The following is a 16584-nucleotide window of genomic DNA, read 5'->3' on the forward strand; positions in this document are numbered from 1 at the left end:
GGTGCTGCTCTGAGCGTGCTCTAGCTGCCTGCACACAAACCAGGGGAAAGGAAGATGGTTTTAAACTCAGCTTTCCTTTACCCTCCAATTTCTCACCCCTCTGGGGAATAACCACAGCCTGTCCACTCGGCTAATCAGTCAATCAATCAACCACAAAATCCAGCTGGGTGGGAGGTTGCAGTACTTTGCACGTGGTTCTGGAAGCACCCAGAACCAGGGGCTCCAGTTGAACTAGATGATCTTAGAAGCCTTTTCCAACCTTAACGATTCAAAGATCCCCTGGGGGTGATGCCGAGCACCGGGACCTGTAAGGATGTATTGACACTACAAGCAGTAAGATATATGAATATATTATTTGAAAGGAAACAAACAACCGAGCTGAGGGCGCTTTAAAAATGTTCCAGCCACGGCGATACCCGGGTGGGAGGGAGGAGAAAAAAAAATTTTTTTTTTTCTTTCCCTCCAGGCATCTGATTTACTCCGTGACTCTGATGATTATCAACAACGCGTGAAGATTGCAATAAGGATCCTCCCTGGAAGGCGAGGAGGAGTGACTTCCAGGGGGTTGGGAGGAGGTGGAGTGCAGCTCTCGCCTATAAGGAGGTGCCCAGCGCCTGGTGCCGCTTCTAGCCGCAGCTCGCGAGGTGCATTGCCGCGGCGGCAGCTGGGCTGAGCGCTCGGCTCGGGCGCTGCCGCCGCCGCTGTTCGGAACGACTCCCCCCACCAGGGCCTCCGAGCGGCGTCTCTCGCCTGCTCCTGCACCCGGAGTGCCTGGATGCTGCATGGAGTAAATGAGCGGAGAAAAAGGGAGAGCACAGAGGCTGAGAAGCACTCAGAGAGCGAGAGCGGGGGAGACAGGTGTGCGTCTGCTGGCTTCCCCCCGCTGGGCTGAAGATGGATTCCCCAGCCCTCGGGGCTGTCGCTCTGCTGCTCGCCGGTTTTTGGCGCCTGGGATTAACGGCGACAAATTGTGAGTAACGGACGCGAGCAGAGTTCCTCGGTTTTGGGATGGGGCTGGGTGGAGGCGTGTGAAGGGAGAGAAAATCCCCTGAAAGCTGAGGTTATTGCACCGTAACCTCTAAGAAAGTTAGCCCGGCTCCGGTGTGCTAACCGAGCTAGGAAACGCAAAGTTGCGGCCAGATGGAAGGGCTGGCTGCTCGCCGCCGTCCTGCCGCTGTGGACGCGGAAGCGAAGGGGAGCCACCAGAACCTGCACTGCCGGCTTCTTTTTGCAGCCGCTGCCCTCCCTGCGCTGGCTGCTGGACCGGGCCACGCGGCAATGCGAACGGACGGCTCCTATATCCTGGGTCGGGGCTGTTGGGTTTGGGCGCGTGCAGCCGCGCTTCAACACGAGAAGTGGCGGCAGGGTAGCGCGGGTGCCGTCGATTCTCGCTTGTCGTTCCTCTTCTTTCTCTCCAGCATTCTGGTTGGGAAACCGCGGGTCGCGCCTTTCTCCTCCTTTTTTGTCCTCTTGGAAGTTTCCCACGCGCTAAGGGCGGTGCCGCCGGGGTCCGCCCGGACGGTGCTGTCGGGGGGAGCGGAGCGGCACGGGGCGGAGGAGCCGCCTGGGCGCGATAGCCGCCAGAGGGCGCTGTTGTTCCGCCGACGGCGTGGGGCTCTGCTAGGCAGCTGCGGGGTGCGGCCTCGCTCGTGCCCTGTGCGCTCCCAACTTCTGTACAGAGCAGGAACAACTTCTCTATTCCGTCCTTTTTTTCTTCCTTTCTTCCTTTCCCTCCCCCCTTTTTTTCTTCTCAGTCGATTAAATTATGGTTAATATGTTTTAATAACGTTCCCTCACGCTAAATGGCAGGCGATTTAAGGCTGAGGCTTGCCGTTACTGATGCAGTAATAAAGTTAATTCCTAACACTTAAAAAGAAACTCTGCATTAATGAGTTTTAGTATTTCACGGGTGACAGCTTAATTTCCCAGTGCCAATAAACATTGAATACACGCTCCTTCCTAAATATTTAGGAGTCAATCTTTTTAAAGCATAATGATCAATGGTTTTATTATACTGTACGGTTTTTACTTATTCATTGCTCTGTGAATTAGCACAGAATCAGCTGTAAGCGCTTTCTTAGGAGCTGAGTAAAGGAGCCTGTGAATCTGCAATAGCTGCAAGTTCCCCAGAAACCTCATTAGGTTTCGATGTGCAGATATCTGTATGCACGTGGGCCTCAGTAATTGCCAGAAATTCATCACCTTCTTAAATAAATCATCTCTGCATCTCGGGAAAGCTGGAGATGAGTTCTGGGAACATTGGCCCTTCCTCAGCTTTGGGCTAACAAATCTCATAAATACTTTGAATGCTAAGTAAGGAGGAGTGCTACAGGATATTTAAACATCTGCATTGGAATGTTATTCTCATATGGTTTGTTAAGCTCCTGGACATGCTATGCGTTTTCCAAAAGAGGAAATCTCCAAATTTCACAAATGGGAACCTTAGCACAGGCTACTGTCAGGGATGACTTAAGTGCTGTTTCTTGCCATCTCCAAGCCATCTCCAATTTGAGTGGTTTGGTTGAAGGAATCGCATTCAGATGTTTGTTTGCTCGTTTATCAGTGAGCCTTTAACAGGCTCTTTTCTGACGAGTTCTGCAAACAAGAACAGAATAGGAGACAGATTATTATAGTGGAAAAGGAATATGCTTCTGGGAGGCAGAATGCAAATCATTTAGTTTTTTCTGGATATCTAACTCAGCATTAACTTAATTAATTTTCCTTTTCTAAATTAAGAAACTCTTAAAAAATGACAAAAAAGGAAAATCCTGATTAAGTCAAAACATTTCTTACCACTAGTATGTGTTTCTAATTTCTTCTTTGTGGAGTTTGTAATTAAACAAAGAATTGCTAAAGAAACAGCTCTGAAACACAGCTACAGGCTAGGGGTCAGTAGACATCATTAGAGAAGATCAGAATTCCCAAACTATTAACAAAACCAAGTAATTTCCTCCCAGTTTGCTGCTTGTGATTAATTTGTGGCATTAGGATTTCTCTCCAGGACACTAATTAGTAGAAAATGGCTATATATATACACACATACATAATATTGGAATGGGTTGTATACACAGTCTGGTGGAATTGGAATTTCTGCATTCATCAGGTAGACAAGAAGCCCCAGTGCCTCTCCTGCCATGTAACTTGTTAGTTGCCCTTTATGGTACTCTCTGTCACCCGGAAGCATTAGTAGCTTTAGTAGCTCTAGATGGACGGTTGTTGAACATGGCTTTTGTTTCTTCCTCTTTTTCCAAGTGAGCTGGAAATGGGCCGATGCTTCTTCCTGTTGCCCTGAGTAGCATTGCTGGTCTGTGTCTGCGGACAGGAAATATGGATCATTCCTGGGTTATGGTCCTCAGTCTGGTGTTTGTTTCCTTTTGTTATTTTGCACATTCTATCCCCCTCCTTTATTTAGCTTTCTTGACCGTTCTTTCCTATGTGGCAAGGAAGATGAAGCAGACTAAATCACCTCCTGGAGGACTGACACCTTCCAACTCTCATTGCTGAAATTATTCTCTGTAACAATGGCATTTCCATTCCTAACCCCAGCCCTCTCCTCCTCCCATAGAATCACAACCATTTATTACCTGAACAAGAGGCTTTCAAACCTTTCAATTAAATCCAGTCGTGATTGTCAGCTGAAGATACAGAAATCCAATGTGTTTTAGAATTCCAATTCCTATTGAATTTATTGAAATATGTGGGCAGTGAATGGTCCACTAATCTGCTGCAGATTTAAATCTGGCCTTGGAATAGACAGCCTTTTCAGTTAAGGGGCAGGCAGTATGTATCGGTCTGTCTCTTTATCCTGAAAAAAAAAAAAAAAGTTCTTTTTGGTTTAGAAAAAATCAAATATTTTCCTGGAAAAGCAGCCCTTTGTTTGGTAGTGTTAACTGATGATTTCAGTCTTCCTTTGTGGTGATCTGAATTGACAACAATTGTGTAGGAATCAAACAAGTGTAAGTGAAAAACTTGGAGGGGAAATTCTGATTCTAAATATTAGAGCCATCAAGATCAGGAGGTGTATTTGGGAGTCGTAATAGCATGGATGAGACCTGTCAGGTCAGCATTGATAAAGACAAGGGGTCTGATAAAAAGTAACCTTTATATACCTGTGGTCAGCAATGCTAAGTTTTGAAAAGATCTGCTGAAAAAGGGAGAACATTGATCTTCAGATTGTGGTCTGAGGCTTATTTTCTTGGAGGCTGAGTAAACAGAATCAGATGCACATCTCCGGTTCTTCCTCTGCCTCCAGTACTTAAGTATTCTTCACAAGGGACAAGTATTCAGATGTGCTTTCTTCCTCTTAGCTGCATGGAGGGAGAAAAAGGCCTATTCAAATGTTAGCTTTTTCATGCCTTCCCATGCAACGATGGAAGGAATGAAATTTCCTGAGAGACAGGCTGTGAATGCCATTGCTGCCACAGCAAAGTATGGTAAGACTGATGCTGATAAGTGCCTCTGTTGCATGTCTGTCATTATTGATCATTCAAACAGTTTGACTCAGCTAGCCCTTGTATACTTTTGATGCACATTCCTCCAACTGCAATGGTTTTTGCCACTGCCAGCCCACAGGGATCTTTCCTTTTGCTGGTGGGAAACTGAGTCAGTATATCCTAAGCATGCATGGAGATGGATACTTAAATGTATAATCAATGTGAGAATCTAAAATAAGTCCCTTGAGGTCAATTGAATTGATCCTGTTTGGTGTGATCTTGTCCCGTGCTCTTTTGTGTTGTATTCATTTTTGCCTAGCTACATATAATCTAAATCCATAGTTTATTCCCTTCTTCCTCTTTCCCTCCTCTATCTCTGCTGATATTTTCAGCAAGTGGAGCCCAAATAACTAAATACTGAAACGAGTAAGAGTATGAATGCAGTGGGAGCATCACTTTGTAAAGCAGGAAGTAGCAGCAGACAATTTAGCATGCCTCCATAGTGTCAGGAAAAAGTAAAAACAAACAAAAACCAACATTTTTTTGTTACACATTGGTATTATTGATAATTAATTTGTTTGTATTAATCTTCTCTGAATTTGCTAATTGCCCTGTCCATGTTCTTGTGGGCTGACAATACCATCTGTTCAATGGATCAGCACAATTAATGATGTTTTAAATAATGAAAACAATGCAATGTAAAATACTCTCTAGTTTTAAAACCATGTGTTGAAACTCAGATAGCATGGTCCATTTCCTGCAGAACTTCGTGCTTAGATATAGTCAGAACACGATCTGAATAAAACAGATTCTTCTAGGTAATGGTGCCTTTTATTTCACCCAGTGTCTATTTACCATAATGAATATTTCACCATGGGCACTAATAACCAAATGTACCAGAATGTATGTGTGCTCCATACAGTGCAAGAGAATGTGATGAGTTAACAGACATCTGCAAGAAGATTTCTCTTCAGTGATAGAAGCTGTCTCTGGAAAAGGGATGCTTGTTTCACTTTTTTCCCCCAAGGGCTGTCTATGTATTTTGAGGCTATTTCCCAGATAAGAGAGGACTTAGTTTCAGGAAGAGTGGTCAAGAAGTGGTTTGCATGGCTACCGTGAGTGATGCCAGTGACTTAATCACCTCTATCAGTTGCAGTGCATCTGTGTAGATTTTGCATTCATCCTATGTTGGCGCTAAATAAGGGGAGGAGTCGGGCTTATTTAGGTGTCTAGTGAATGGGAGTGCAAATGTTCTTTTCAGGTGAACAAATGGATTTCCCTTTGATTCAAGTCTTATTGAAACTGGCTCTGGGTAACAGAAGCTTGAGGAGTTGTTTTGTGGTGATGATTACCTAAGTAAATAAAGGATTATTTAGCAGCAGCATTGTGATTCATGATGAGGATTTTGGCTCCAGGCTTGTGTTGGTGTGTTTGTATTGAGCTAGGGAGGTCCAGATTCTGGGCAACAGAACTGATTCACCAATGAGTTGGACGCAGGTGCTGGAGACTTTCTGGGAAGAGTTTCTTTGATTCCCTCCTGTCTTAGTCAACTGCAGACACATTACCCCAGTAACTAGTTTTATAATGTGCCAACAGTATTTGTGTTGCACTGCATAGCTCCAAATCTGTTATTATGGGATATTCTCAATATGGATTCTTAGCAAGTTTTCCCTATTATTGCTACTAAGTTTCAATTGCTTGTTTAATGCAATTCTTAACTTGAAAAGGCTTTTAGTGGCCAGCGTTAATGCACTCTTTTCCAAACCATTAATTGTGTGGATTCTGTGTAATCTTTATGGAATAAAAAAGCATCAAGATGCATTGGGACACACTGGTCTCCTCTCGATCCTGTGCCCAAAAGTACCCAAAATGTTCAGTAACACATGTAGCAGTGGAATCTGCTAACTACATGGTATCATGGTGGGGGAGACTTCCCTTTTGACATGATTGAGTCTGGCACAGAGCCTCAGAGCATGATACAGAATTGTATGCACTACTAACTGTTGCAGCACAGTAGGAATTGCAATGGAAAGGAAATAAATACGTTTTCATGCACAGTTCTATTATATGTATTGAGAAGGATTGAGTGTGGGCCCTTAGGAATTCTGGAGCATAAATTTTTCTTCCAAAGGTGCTCAGTGCACTGTGTTGCCAATATAGTAGTAAATAATAATAATAATTTTCAGATGGGTAAAATCCTCTATTTGTTCCCAGCTGGGCTATAAGGAATTAATGAATGCTGTACTACCTGGATAAGAATTGGCAAGTTTCATTTGCTTCTGCTCTAAATGGTGAGGTATTGTTCTTTGATGACAGTAGTTCTTCAGTGATGACAGCTCATCAGCAGTCCAGGAACAGAGACTAATGCCATGTGATGTATGTCAATGGTGACATAGCTGTAGTCATTCTCATCTTAGTTCAGTGATATCTCTATATGTTTGGACATAAATTGCCCCCATTTCTGCTGTAGGTGCTACAAGCCATTGCTCTCTGTTCTCTTTCTAGGTCAGAAAATCAATCCACTGAACATTAACAAAGCTGTTGTCTTTCTCTTCATGCAAATTTATCACTGGAGCAGCAGGGGAAAGGCATTTTGTTATTGGAGAATATTTGGCATGTCTGTAAAATTATGCGTATGGAAAGTAGATGGAGATGGAGATGCTTCTTTGTAGAGAGAGAGGCGAGGTCACAAGGGATCTTCTCCCAGTTTCACCATTACATGTGGCAGCTTCCTAATGCACTAGAGGAGGTCTGAATTAATGGTCCAAGTGAGTCATCAGTGAACCTTTAGGAGTAACACATGCATTTATAGTAATCAGGATTGATTTATGAAAAGGACAAAAGGGACTAAATATGCTCTGAAAATGCATGTTGCAGCTTTTCCACCTCCACACCAATGAATAATTCATCCTCTCTTAGTATCCATGAAAACAAAAACACTGTGCAGAAGAACCCATTAGAAAAGTTAATCCCACAAATGGTTGAACACAAAAAATCAGCTTTTGTTTTAAAAGGTAGATTTACTCAAATCTTCTCTAATTTGATTTGCCTGTGGGATATAATTTAAATCAAACAAGTTTGCAGCGTCACTCGCAATATGAAGATCTAAATATTTAATAGATGATGTGTATCTGCCCCACGTGATAATGAGCTAAGGAGCACTCCTTCTCCACAGTCCTAAAGCAAAGGGAATGCTAAAACCAACAGAAATATTTTTTGATGCACCTTAGCTCCTGAGGACCATGCTAACTGGAAGGGGGGGAAGAAGCCTAGAGCAACATCAATCAATCAAATAAAAACTGATAGAATATGAAACCGGACATGTGCTACCTTAGGCGGGCACTTGATTGCTAGACTGCCCTATACTTGGAGCAAGTGTTTGTGTGAGCACTAAACAGAGCAGCACAGAAAAGAGTGGAGAGGCCTTACATAGTCCCTTGGATTTCTTATCTGTCCTGAAGAACTCAGTTCAGTCTGTGTGGTTTTGTTTACTTATTTATTGTAAGTTTTGTATCGAAATAACTTTCTTTTTAATTCTAGAGGAAGAACCTCCTTCAGCAACCCCTAGCAAGATTAAACAGTTATGACGCTTTTCACAGAGACTGTTTGTTTGGAAAAGAAAATGAAAATTTGATGAATTTCAATCAGATGTAGCTTGCAGTATTCAAATATTTATAGATCATCAAATCCCTTTTCCCCAGCTCTGCTTCTTAAGTGCAGAGCTCATCTTATATGTAATATTAATTCTCATTATTTTTGGACAGTTATTCACTGAATTTGTGTTCAGACTCAGTTCATCTAGGACCTGGTCGAAACTCCATGAAAATGAAAGGAATGACTCTTATTGAATTTCAGATCAACTTTCCCTCAGAAGGCAGATTTTCCAGTGTGTAAATCCTTGTTATTGTTCTCCTGTGAAGTTTATTTTTCTTAAAACCTGTCTGCCAATGTATGCAATATGAGGTGTGTTTGTACCTGTCAATACGAAGAACTATTCATTTTCCTGATGGCTGCTGTTCCTTTGAGTACGTCATCTAAAAGTGCTTTGCTCTGCTCTTTTGTCAGATTTTATGCCAACTCCGTATCCAACTCACTGACAACAGAATAAGTTAAAGATGCACACCTTTTTGTATTCTTTATATATATTTATATATATATTACTAACAGCAGTTAGTAGAAATACAGGTATTTAAATAAATAACATTACGTTATTCTGTCATAATCATTTTTGCACAAGCATCACAGAAAATACTTTAAATGTTCTTAAGAGCAAATAGTCTAAAAGATATTCTTGGTTTTCTTTCTTCCAGGCAGGAGCCTGGTTGTCAGTGCTGTTGGATGGACAGATGAAAGCTTATTGCAGTCTGCAAACTGTATAGCTAGCTGTAATAGTGTTATGTACGTGGTGTTGCTTATCACAGTGCTCAGAAGTCTGCATAGATACACTTTAAAAGTTTCAATCTCACATTTTTTACTGTCTCCTTGCTCTGAAAAAATGTATTAATGGTTATTTCCATCCCAAGGTTTGTGCTAGCCTCATCTTTAGCATTGGCTGAGCCTGTAAGAACAGGGAACTTCTGAGGCACTTTTCTGACTTTCTGTTCTGGTTTCCTAGTGGAGAACTACAGCATGATTTCTGTACTCAAAGCCACCAAAACTTTATTTGGCTTTGTCGTTCAAGAGAGACCCATTGGCTTGGAAGCAGGTATCATGGGCTGAAGGCTAGTATTGTCAGTCACATTCCTGAGTTCCAGATGCCTCTAAAATAACTGTAACACATTAGGTATTTTAACTAAAACATGAGATTTGTTTGCAAATTATAAATGCTTGTCTTGAATTTTGCATTTGGTAGCTGGTACTGCTCCATAGGGCCTTCTTCAGAGAGTCTGTGCATGAGTCCGAGTAATCTATTTACTGCACCATTATGAGTTTGGATTACAATCTTCTTACACATCCACATTTTCAGTGACAGTTTTCAAAAGCCTAGACGTTTTTAGACAACTAATGGAGATGTGCTTTTCATCTTTACTTTTGCTCAGGAGCTGCAGTTGGCTTTGTTGGGCAAGGTCAACAAGTATGAAAGACATGTTCTACTTCCTTAAGACCTGAGCAGAAATGATAAAAAAGGATTTTTTTTTTTACTACACTGTAAGTAATTTTCTACTTTAGAAGGAGGTAGTAACCTCCATGACTCATCTCATTTCAAGACAAATGTATGCAATTTCACTTGCTTTGACAGGCTTGATCCAAGCCCCACCAGTTCTGTCATTGGGTCTGGACTTCAATGACTTCTGTGAATTAAATGAGGAAGTCCTGATTTGACAGCCTTTCTCTGATTACAAGCAGACAGTGAGTCAGAGCTATAATAGAACAGATTTTCCTCCTACCCTCTACAACCCCTAAGCCTTAGTACAATGTGATGTACAGTACTTGTTTTCTCAACTTCATCTAATTAGCATAGGCACAAAGGTCACTATTCTAACACCTGACAGACTTTACAAGGCAACACCACAATTACAAGTGCAATTATCTGTTTTTCTACTGCAATGAAAAATGTAGCATATGAAAATTAGCATAAAGCCCCTAAATGTTAGGATAAAGGATGGATGTTAGAAGAGAGAAAGGCCTGGGTCTGCTGCTTGGTGTTTTTAAGTTTCTCTGGATATCTTTGTGACACATTTAATTGCTTTGAGCTTGAGCGTACCTGATTTATCTCACCATAGTTAAATATTCATCTCTTAGTGTATAAAGAGTACACTAGCAGTTATTAGAGAAAGAGACCCTTATGCCTAGACAGTGATGTAATACAGGCAATAATACTCTTGGTGCACTGCTTTTGAAAGTACTTACAGTACCAACAAAAAGTTTTGAAACCATTGTAATCTGTGCTCCCTATGGAGACTTCCCTAGGGGTCTGTATGCAGCAGCTTTTAGAATCTCCATGTAAACCTACAGATACAAAATGTGAGAGCTGTGTGGTTGGCTGTGAGTCAGGAATTTTATTTTTTATTTTTTAGTACTGTTCCCTTCCAGTCATTTCTGTATGGCATGTGGGTAGAGCTAACTTGCCACTGGTGCTAAACTAAAATCGTTTGGCTGGAATAGCGCATTTATGTTAAGTTAAAGAATAATAACCTGTTAAATATGACTATAAAGTAACATTCTGATGTAGCCAAAAGAAATGCACAATAGAAAGGTTATTCCCTTTTATTTCTTACGTTAAGGGAAACTATAATCTTGGCTTAGACAGAATTTAGAGCAAATCTATAAAGTCATGTTCAAGCTAAGCTTTGTAAATTCCAAGACATGCACTTATTTCAGAATTCAGGCAGAGAGAAAAAGTTCACAGCTGGAAATGCCTGTTCTTTTCCATGAGATGGATTTTCTTGTGTTGGTGATGATAGAAGTAGAGTCTGCTCTAAAGACTACCTACAAACACATCTCATCTTCTACTGCCACTGCATATTCATACATTACTGTTCAGTGTTGTCTTTGAGAGCTAGTGAGGACAGCCTGTTGGTTTGCAGGGCCTAGAGCACTAACTCACAAACCTCAGGGAATGGAGGTTGTTTTTGTGGTTTTTTTTTTTTTTTTTTTAACAGCTCTTAACAAAGGGACAGTAAGCTCACTAATGTAGTTCCTAAGGCAGCAATGTTTAGCTCTTGTTAGGCACCTACAAGCTCAGTAGAGTTGTGGAAATTCTTCAGAATAATGATGATAGAAAAGCTCCACTTCTTCACCAATTCTTAACCTACTTTTGAGAGTAAGTGTATGGAAGAAGGTGGGAAATATTCTTGATATTCCAAAGCCGTGCTAATCAGTAAGCTCTTTTGTTTAATTGAGGATATTCATGTAGGAAGCAGAGTACCAAAGAGAACATCTGAGACTATGCTAGTATTTTTAAAGCCAAATGCAACAATGACTTTTTTTTTTTACTTTGTGATAGTTTTGTTAGAGTGATAGTTTTTTTTTTTTTTTTTTTTTTTTTTTTTTTTCTTGTAATATTCTCATATATACTAGCAAAAAAAAAATCTTATCCTTTTACTTAGCATAAGTATTATGAATAAACAGCATGTAACACATAGCCTCACTTCATTCTCTGGAATGACCAGGAAGATCAAAGCAAAGACAAACAGTCATCAGTTATGCAAATGAACAAGGCTTAGAGCAAAGCTGCCTCTGTTAAGTCAGTAATTTGATGGGTTGTTTTTTTGATTAAGCTTCCCTGGAGGGAAGGAAAGATTTAATTAAAAAGAGATTCAAGAGGAATTCAGAATAGTAAGTCATGTCTATTTCTTTGTTGCCAGAGCCTTGGAAAGTTGGTGGCTGCTGATGGAGCTGCTGAGGTGCCAAGAGGAAGGTGGGGGAAGTTGGCCCACCTCCTTCATAAGTTTGGACCCGATCTGTGCTACCTACTGTTTTCAGTCTTTTCTACTCTTCCTGCAGTATATACTTTATATACCTTATTCTTTTAATGGCTAGAACAATTTCGGTGAATAATAAATTGCACTGGTATTTTACAGGCAGGTAAAGTATTTTTTTTCAAATGCATATCAGCTAGCAATGGCAGAAGAGGTTGTTGATCAGTTTTGATGAAAGAAACAAAGCAAGAGAGCACTGTGGTTCTAAGGTTCTTTGGGGAAAATGGTCTTCATTTTTCAAGTTGCATTAGGTTTCTGTTCTTGGTGCCCTGTTTATTTAATATTTAAATATCTGCCATTCTAGCTCTGAAAAAGTAATGGCTACAAAATCTCATTAGGACTGTTGAAGTTAAATTTTACATCATAAATGTGTTTCACTTGAGCCCAGTGAATTTAATTCTTAGTGTATCACTTACAAATGTGATAGGGCATTTTGCAGTGGTACCCAGGATGAACTGAAAAGTTCTCTATATGCTCACCGAAACCAAATGTTCTGGTAAACAGTGTCAGAACCCAGAATGGTTCAACTGGAAGAAAAAGGTTTTATTAGTAATTCCTACTAGTTTCCGAACACTAAAATTTATGTAGAGCTGGTAAAAAGAAATTTTCTCTGTTCCCCTTCTTTTAGGAGAATTTGACTTTTTTTAAATTTCCATCATCAAAACTTTTGTTTATTCATCTTGAATTGAAATAAACAATGTTGAAGCCTGTCGATGGATATTACATCCTCAAAATATGCTGTTCCTGATTTCTGCTGACTGCTCAATTCACAATTTCCTATTGTAAATATAAAACTTAATAGTGTATAGGTATACCCAGATTCTTTTTATAGATTTCTGTGTGTGAAATTATCAGTACAAGATGTAAATTAACACTGAAGTCGTATGTGTATGTAACTTCAGTTCTTTGTATGGAGCAGGACAATATTTTTTTTACAGAAACCCATTTCTTTGCAATTAAAAAAAAATGTAGTGGAATCAAAGAGTTTCCCAATTAAATAATGCATTTCCATTTTGATATATATATACTTTTTTATTGCCTTCATTATATTCTTTCCTTTTGGGGAAAGAATCTTATTCTCATCTTGAGTAGCTTCAATATTCTGTTTAATGTCAGTTACAATTTTTTAAGATGAATCATTAGTTTTTTGAGTCTTGCATGCAATCTTTTCAGGGTATTTCTCTAATTGTGACTTTCTAATATTTCTCATTTAATGATGTCTAGTAAGCCCTTAATGCTCTGCAATACCAAGTAAAATATGTTGTGATTAGCTAAGAGAATCTGCTTTGATTAAAGTCTCAGTTTTCCACCATGCAATTCATACTCAGGAAATTTTCTGTGGCGTGAGGGGTGGATTGTTTGCACTGATTTGATTATGCTTTTATTGATTTGATTATGCCCCATATTAGGAATACCAAAGAAATTGCTTAAGAAAGGACAGGGGATTGCTGTTTATTTCATCTTGCGTCATAGCTTCATAGTTACCCCTGTACCTTCTGAGCCATCTTCTCAGGAGCTTGCTGCTTTTTTTTTCTGGTACAAAGAAAGATCAGATCCAGAAGAACCTTTATGTAGGATGTGGGCTGTGATTCATCTCTGCTTTCTCTAGTACCATTTAGTGCATTCTTTTCTGTTTGTCTTCAGTCCCACTCTTGCTTGCTCTGTTCAACCCTCTCATTCAATGACTAATCTCAAAGTATCTCAAAGCCAAAGAAATCACATGATGAACTAGTTTTTTTTTTTTTTTTTTTTTTTTTTTTTTTTTTTTGCCATCATCTCTTTAATTCTCATCACTTTTAAATGCAGTAACACTGTCCTTTGTGTCCTTCAGGCTTACCACTGCAGGTTCCCTCTAATTCAGCCTGAGAATGAATCTTTTTACTTCTGTCCTGAAAAGTAAATACGGTTTTCAGCCCTTTCATGTTGTGCAGAGGGAGAAAATCCTGCTCCCCTACTATTGGGTAAGATTAGTAGAAGTGATGGCTTATGATGAAGTCTATGTGAAGCAGGAAGAGGTGAATCTGGGAGTCTTCTGATGTAATAATGAAAAGTACCAGCAATGTTCTTGCTTTAAAGGAAACTGCCTTCCAAACCAATAGTCACAGCCCCTATTAGAAGAAGGAGATGCATGTAAATTTACCTGAAAATGCAGATCAGGTTTGCTTATCTTCAGGCTAAATGAGCAGCTCATAGAGAGGCATCAGAATCTGCTATATTTATTTGCTTAAGTCTAGCACCTCCCTACTGTAGCTGTTGCTTATCTGGCTTTGGAAAACCCTTTCCTCCAAGACATGAGGTCCAGAACCTTGTAAAAAAAAAAAAAAAAGGGTGATGACCATTTCCTTTGACTGCATTTATATTTGCTTATGTGTTGTGTGTGTATGTAGATTGTATGTAGATAAGTATCTACACCTTATGAGTGCAATTATATATATATATGTACTAACAAACATATATATTATTATACATATTTTATGTGACAGCTTTCAGGTGTTTATGTTCCAAAAAGAAAAAAAAAAAAGTCTCTTCTGCTTCTTTTGAAGCACAGCCTGGGCCCTACCTTGAGATATGTCACATGTAGCATCTCATCTGAGGGGGGGGGAAACAGATTCTGGGTTTTAAATTCATGGAATTTGCCTGCTTTAAAAGATCTTGCAGTTAAATCTAAGACATAAATAAGCTCCCTGCAGGCTATTCCTTTTTGTGACAAATATATGGTGGTTTTATGTGGTAACAAGAATTTTAAATCCTGCATCTAGTATGTTGGCTGGACAGCAACATGATTAAGAAGAAGAGATTTCTTGTGTGGGCTTGAACAAAGTACCAACTTGCTCTGTTCCCCTGTTCCTGCTGGAGCTTCCTACATGCTTTTCAGAAGCACAGAGAGTGGCTTGGCAGTGCTTTAATCACCTTTTCTCCCTAAAAAAATGCTGACTCAGGCCATGGAAGATTTGTCAGGGGATGTTTTAACATAACATGGAAGTTATTTGCATTATTGAACTACTAGTATTTTCTTGTTTCATATTCTATATTAATTAAAATCGTATTATGCAAATTATTTTTATTGTTACAATTTATGTTCTATTTGAGAGTAAAGTGGGAGGAGAAGAGGCTGATAACATATTCAAGATTAAATTTTTACAAGAAAGGTTGACACTACTTTCTGGATCTCCTTAGAAGTATCTTTTATAAGATAAGCTTTACTTTTTTGTTTTGGTTTGTTTTAAAGGAAAATTTGGTGCAATGTGAAATATATAGCAAAATAACATTAGCAGAATTGTTGTTTATATATTAATGCAGCATGACTATACATATGCAGTTGCCTATAATATAATTAAGGTTTATTGTTAAGGAAAACTAACGGATAGAAATATTTTAACTCTCATGTTCAAAAATTCACATAATTTTTTCTGTCTGCCTCACGGGAAAGTAGTTGCTATACCAGAATAGTGGAAATAGAATATGAGACTGGTAGACTAGCCTGAATATTCATAAGGATGTACGTGTGTACACCAACACAGTGACACATTGTGCCTCAAAGATCAAGTGAGAGCTTCAAACCAGTACTTTGGAGGCACTGTGCCAGTACTTCCATGTACTATACCTGCGTACATATTGGTTGTAAATATCCTACAGCTTACTTTGCTTGCTCTTGTTGGCAAACACAGGGCTTAAGTGTGATCCACAACTACCCTGGGGTCTTTCTCATGCTTTCTTTCCTGAACTTCATACAGTATCTTATTTTTCATCCCTAATCTCATTACCTTGCACTCTCTAGAGGGAGCTGCACAAGACTCCTATCTGCCAGTAAGACAAATCCACTTGTGTTATTTTGATTTTGATTGTAGTGCCTCCTTCATTGGTGTGTGTGCATGTGTGTCATCAAGACCAATACAGTTCAGGATGAATTGGGGGATATTTCTCAGTTGGTATCAGTGAAGTTACTGCTATAAATCTTTCCCAAGCTCTTCTTTGAAACATGCCTTTTTAGACTATTTCTAATAGGATTTTGCCCCCTCTCATTTCCAATCCTGTATCATTTGCCTTGGCAGACTGACCGTACCAGGGATGACTCAAAGTGAGACGTTTGGCTGGTAATGCCTTTTCTTTTTTGCTTTTCTGGCAAGGAGAAAACAGCATGGTGGCAGGATTTCCAAAACCTTTTTTCTGTTAAGTAAGCTGACCAAACAGGAACCACATTGCATCTCAGTTGCTTGCAATCTGAGTTATGGAGGATAACTGGTATGAAATGAGGAGCATTTTCTCCATGTACTTTTTAAGCTCTGTCTTCAGTATTCAAGTATGAAACTCAAGCTAAGACTTTGGAATCTCTTGAGAACCAAGAAAAAAGAGTTCAGTAGTGTGAGTGTGAAGTGTGTGGAGCTGTATGTCTAGAAGATGTTTTTTCTGGAGGAAGGTCCAGTTTCAGAATCTGTGGCAGGAAATAAACTTGTCCACAGTGTGAACAGCAGTATTCATCTCATTAAAAATAAAGTAAAATGAAGTTTTTGTCTGAATGTTATTTGAAAACAAGATGTAAATTTTGATGACCCCTTGCTGAGAACTATCTCAAGCAGAGCAAAATGAAGATGAGAAGGAAAGGGAGGTGGTTTTAAATTCTCTTTATCCTTTCATAGGGACACATGCTTTGAAAGCCATTAACAGGGCAAATGTATGCGGAGAAAAATCTGCAGAGAAATACTTATTTCTGTAATGCACAGAAGAAGTGG

At 39.7% G+C, this 16584-nt stretch overlaps 1 protein-coding gene across 1 annotated transcript in view; it reads left to right on the forward strand.

Annotated features, from left to right (window-relative positions):
- The first annotated feature begins 522 nt into the window (after positions 1 to 522).
- The window catches only part of CNTNAP5 (contactin associated protein family member 5), a 263012-nt gene continuing 246950 nt past the window's right edge, over positions 523 to 16584 (forward strand). Inside the window, exon 1 of the mRNA XM_052675060.1 lies at positions 523 to 970. Coding sequence (XP_052531020.1) covers positions 895 to 970 — 76 coding nt within the window. The 5' untranslated portion in view covers positions 523 to 894. The remainder of the gene's footprint in view (positions 971 to 16584) is intronic.

This window comes from Tympanuchus pallidicinctus, unplaced genomic scaffold (assembly GCF_026119805.1).
Source record: "Tympanuchus pallidicinctus isolate F22 unplaced genomic scaffold, pur_lepc_1.0 scaffold15, whole genome shotgun sequence".
NCBI classification, from domain to species: domain Eukaryota; kingdom Metazoa; phylum Chordata; class Aves; order Galliformes; family Phasianidae; genus Tympanuchus; species Tympanuchus pallidicinctus.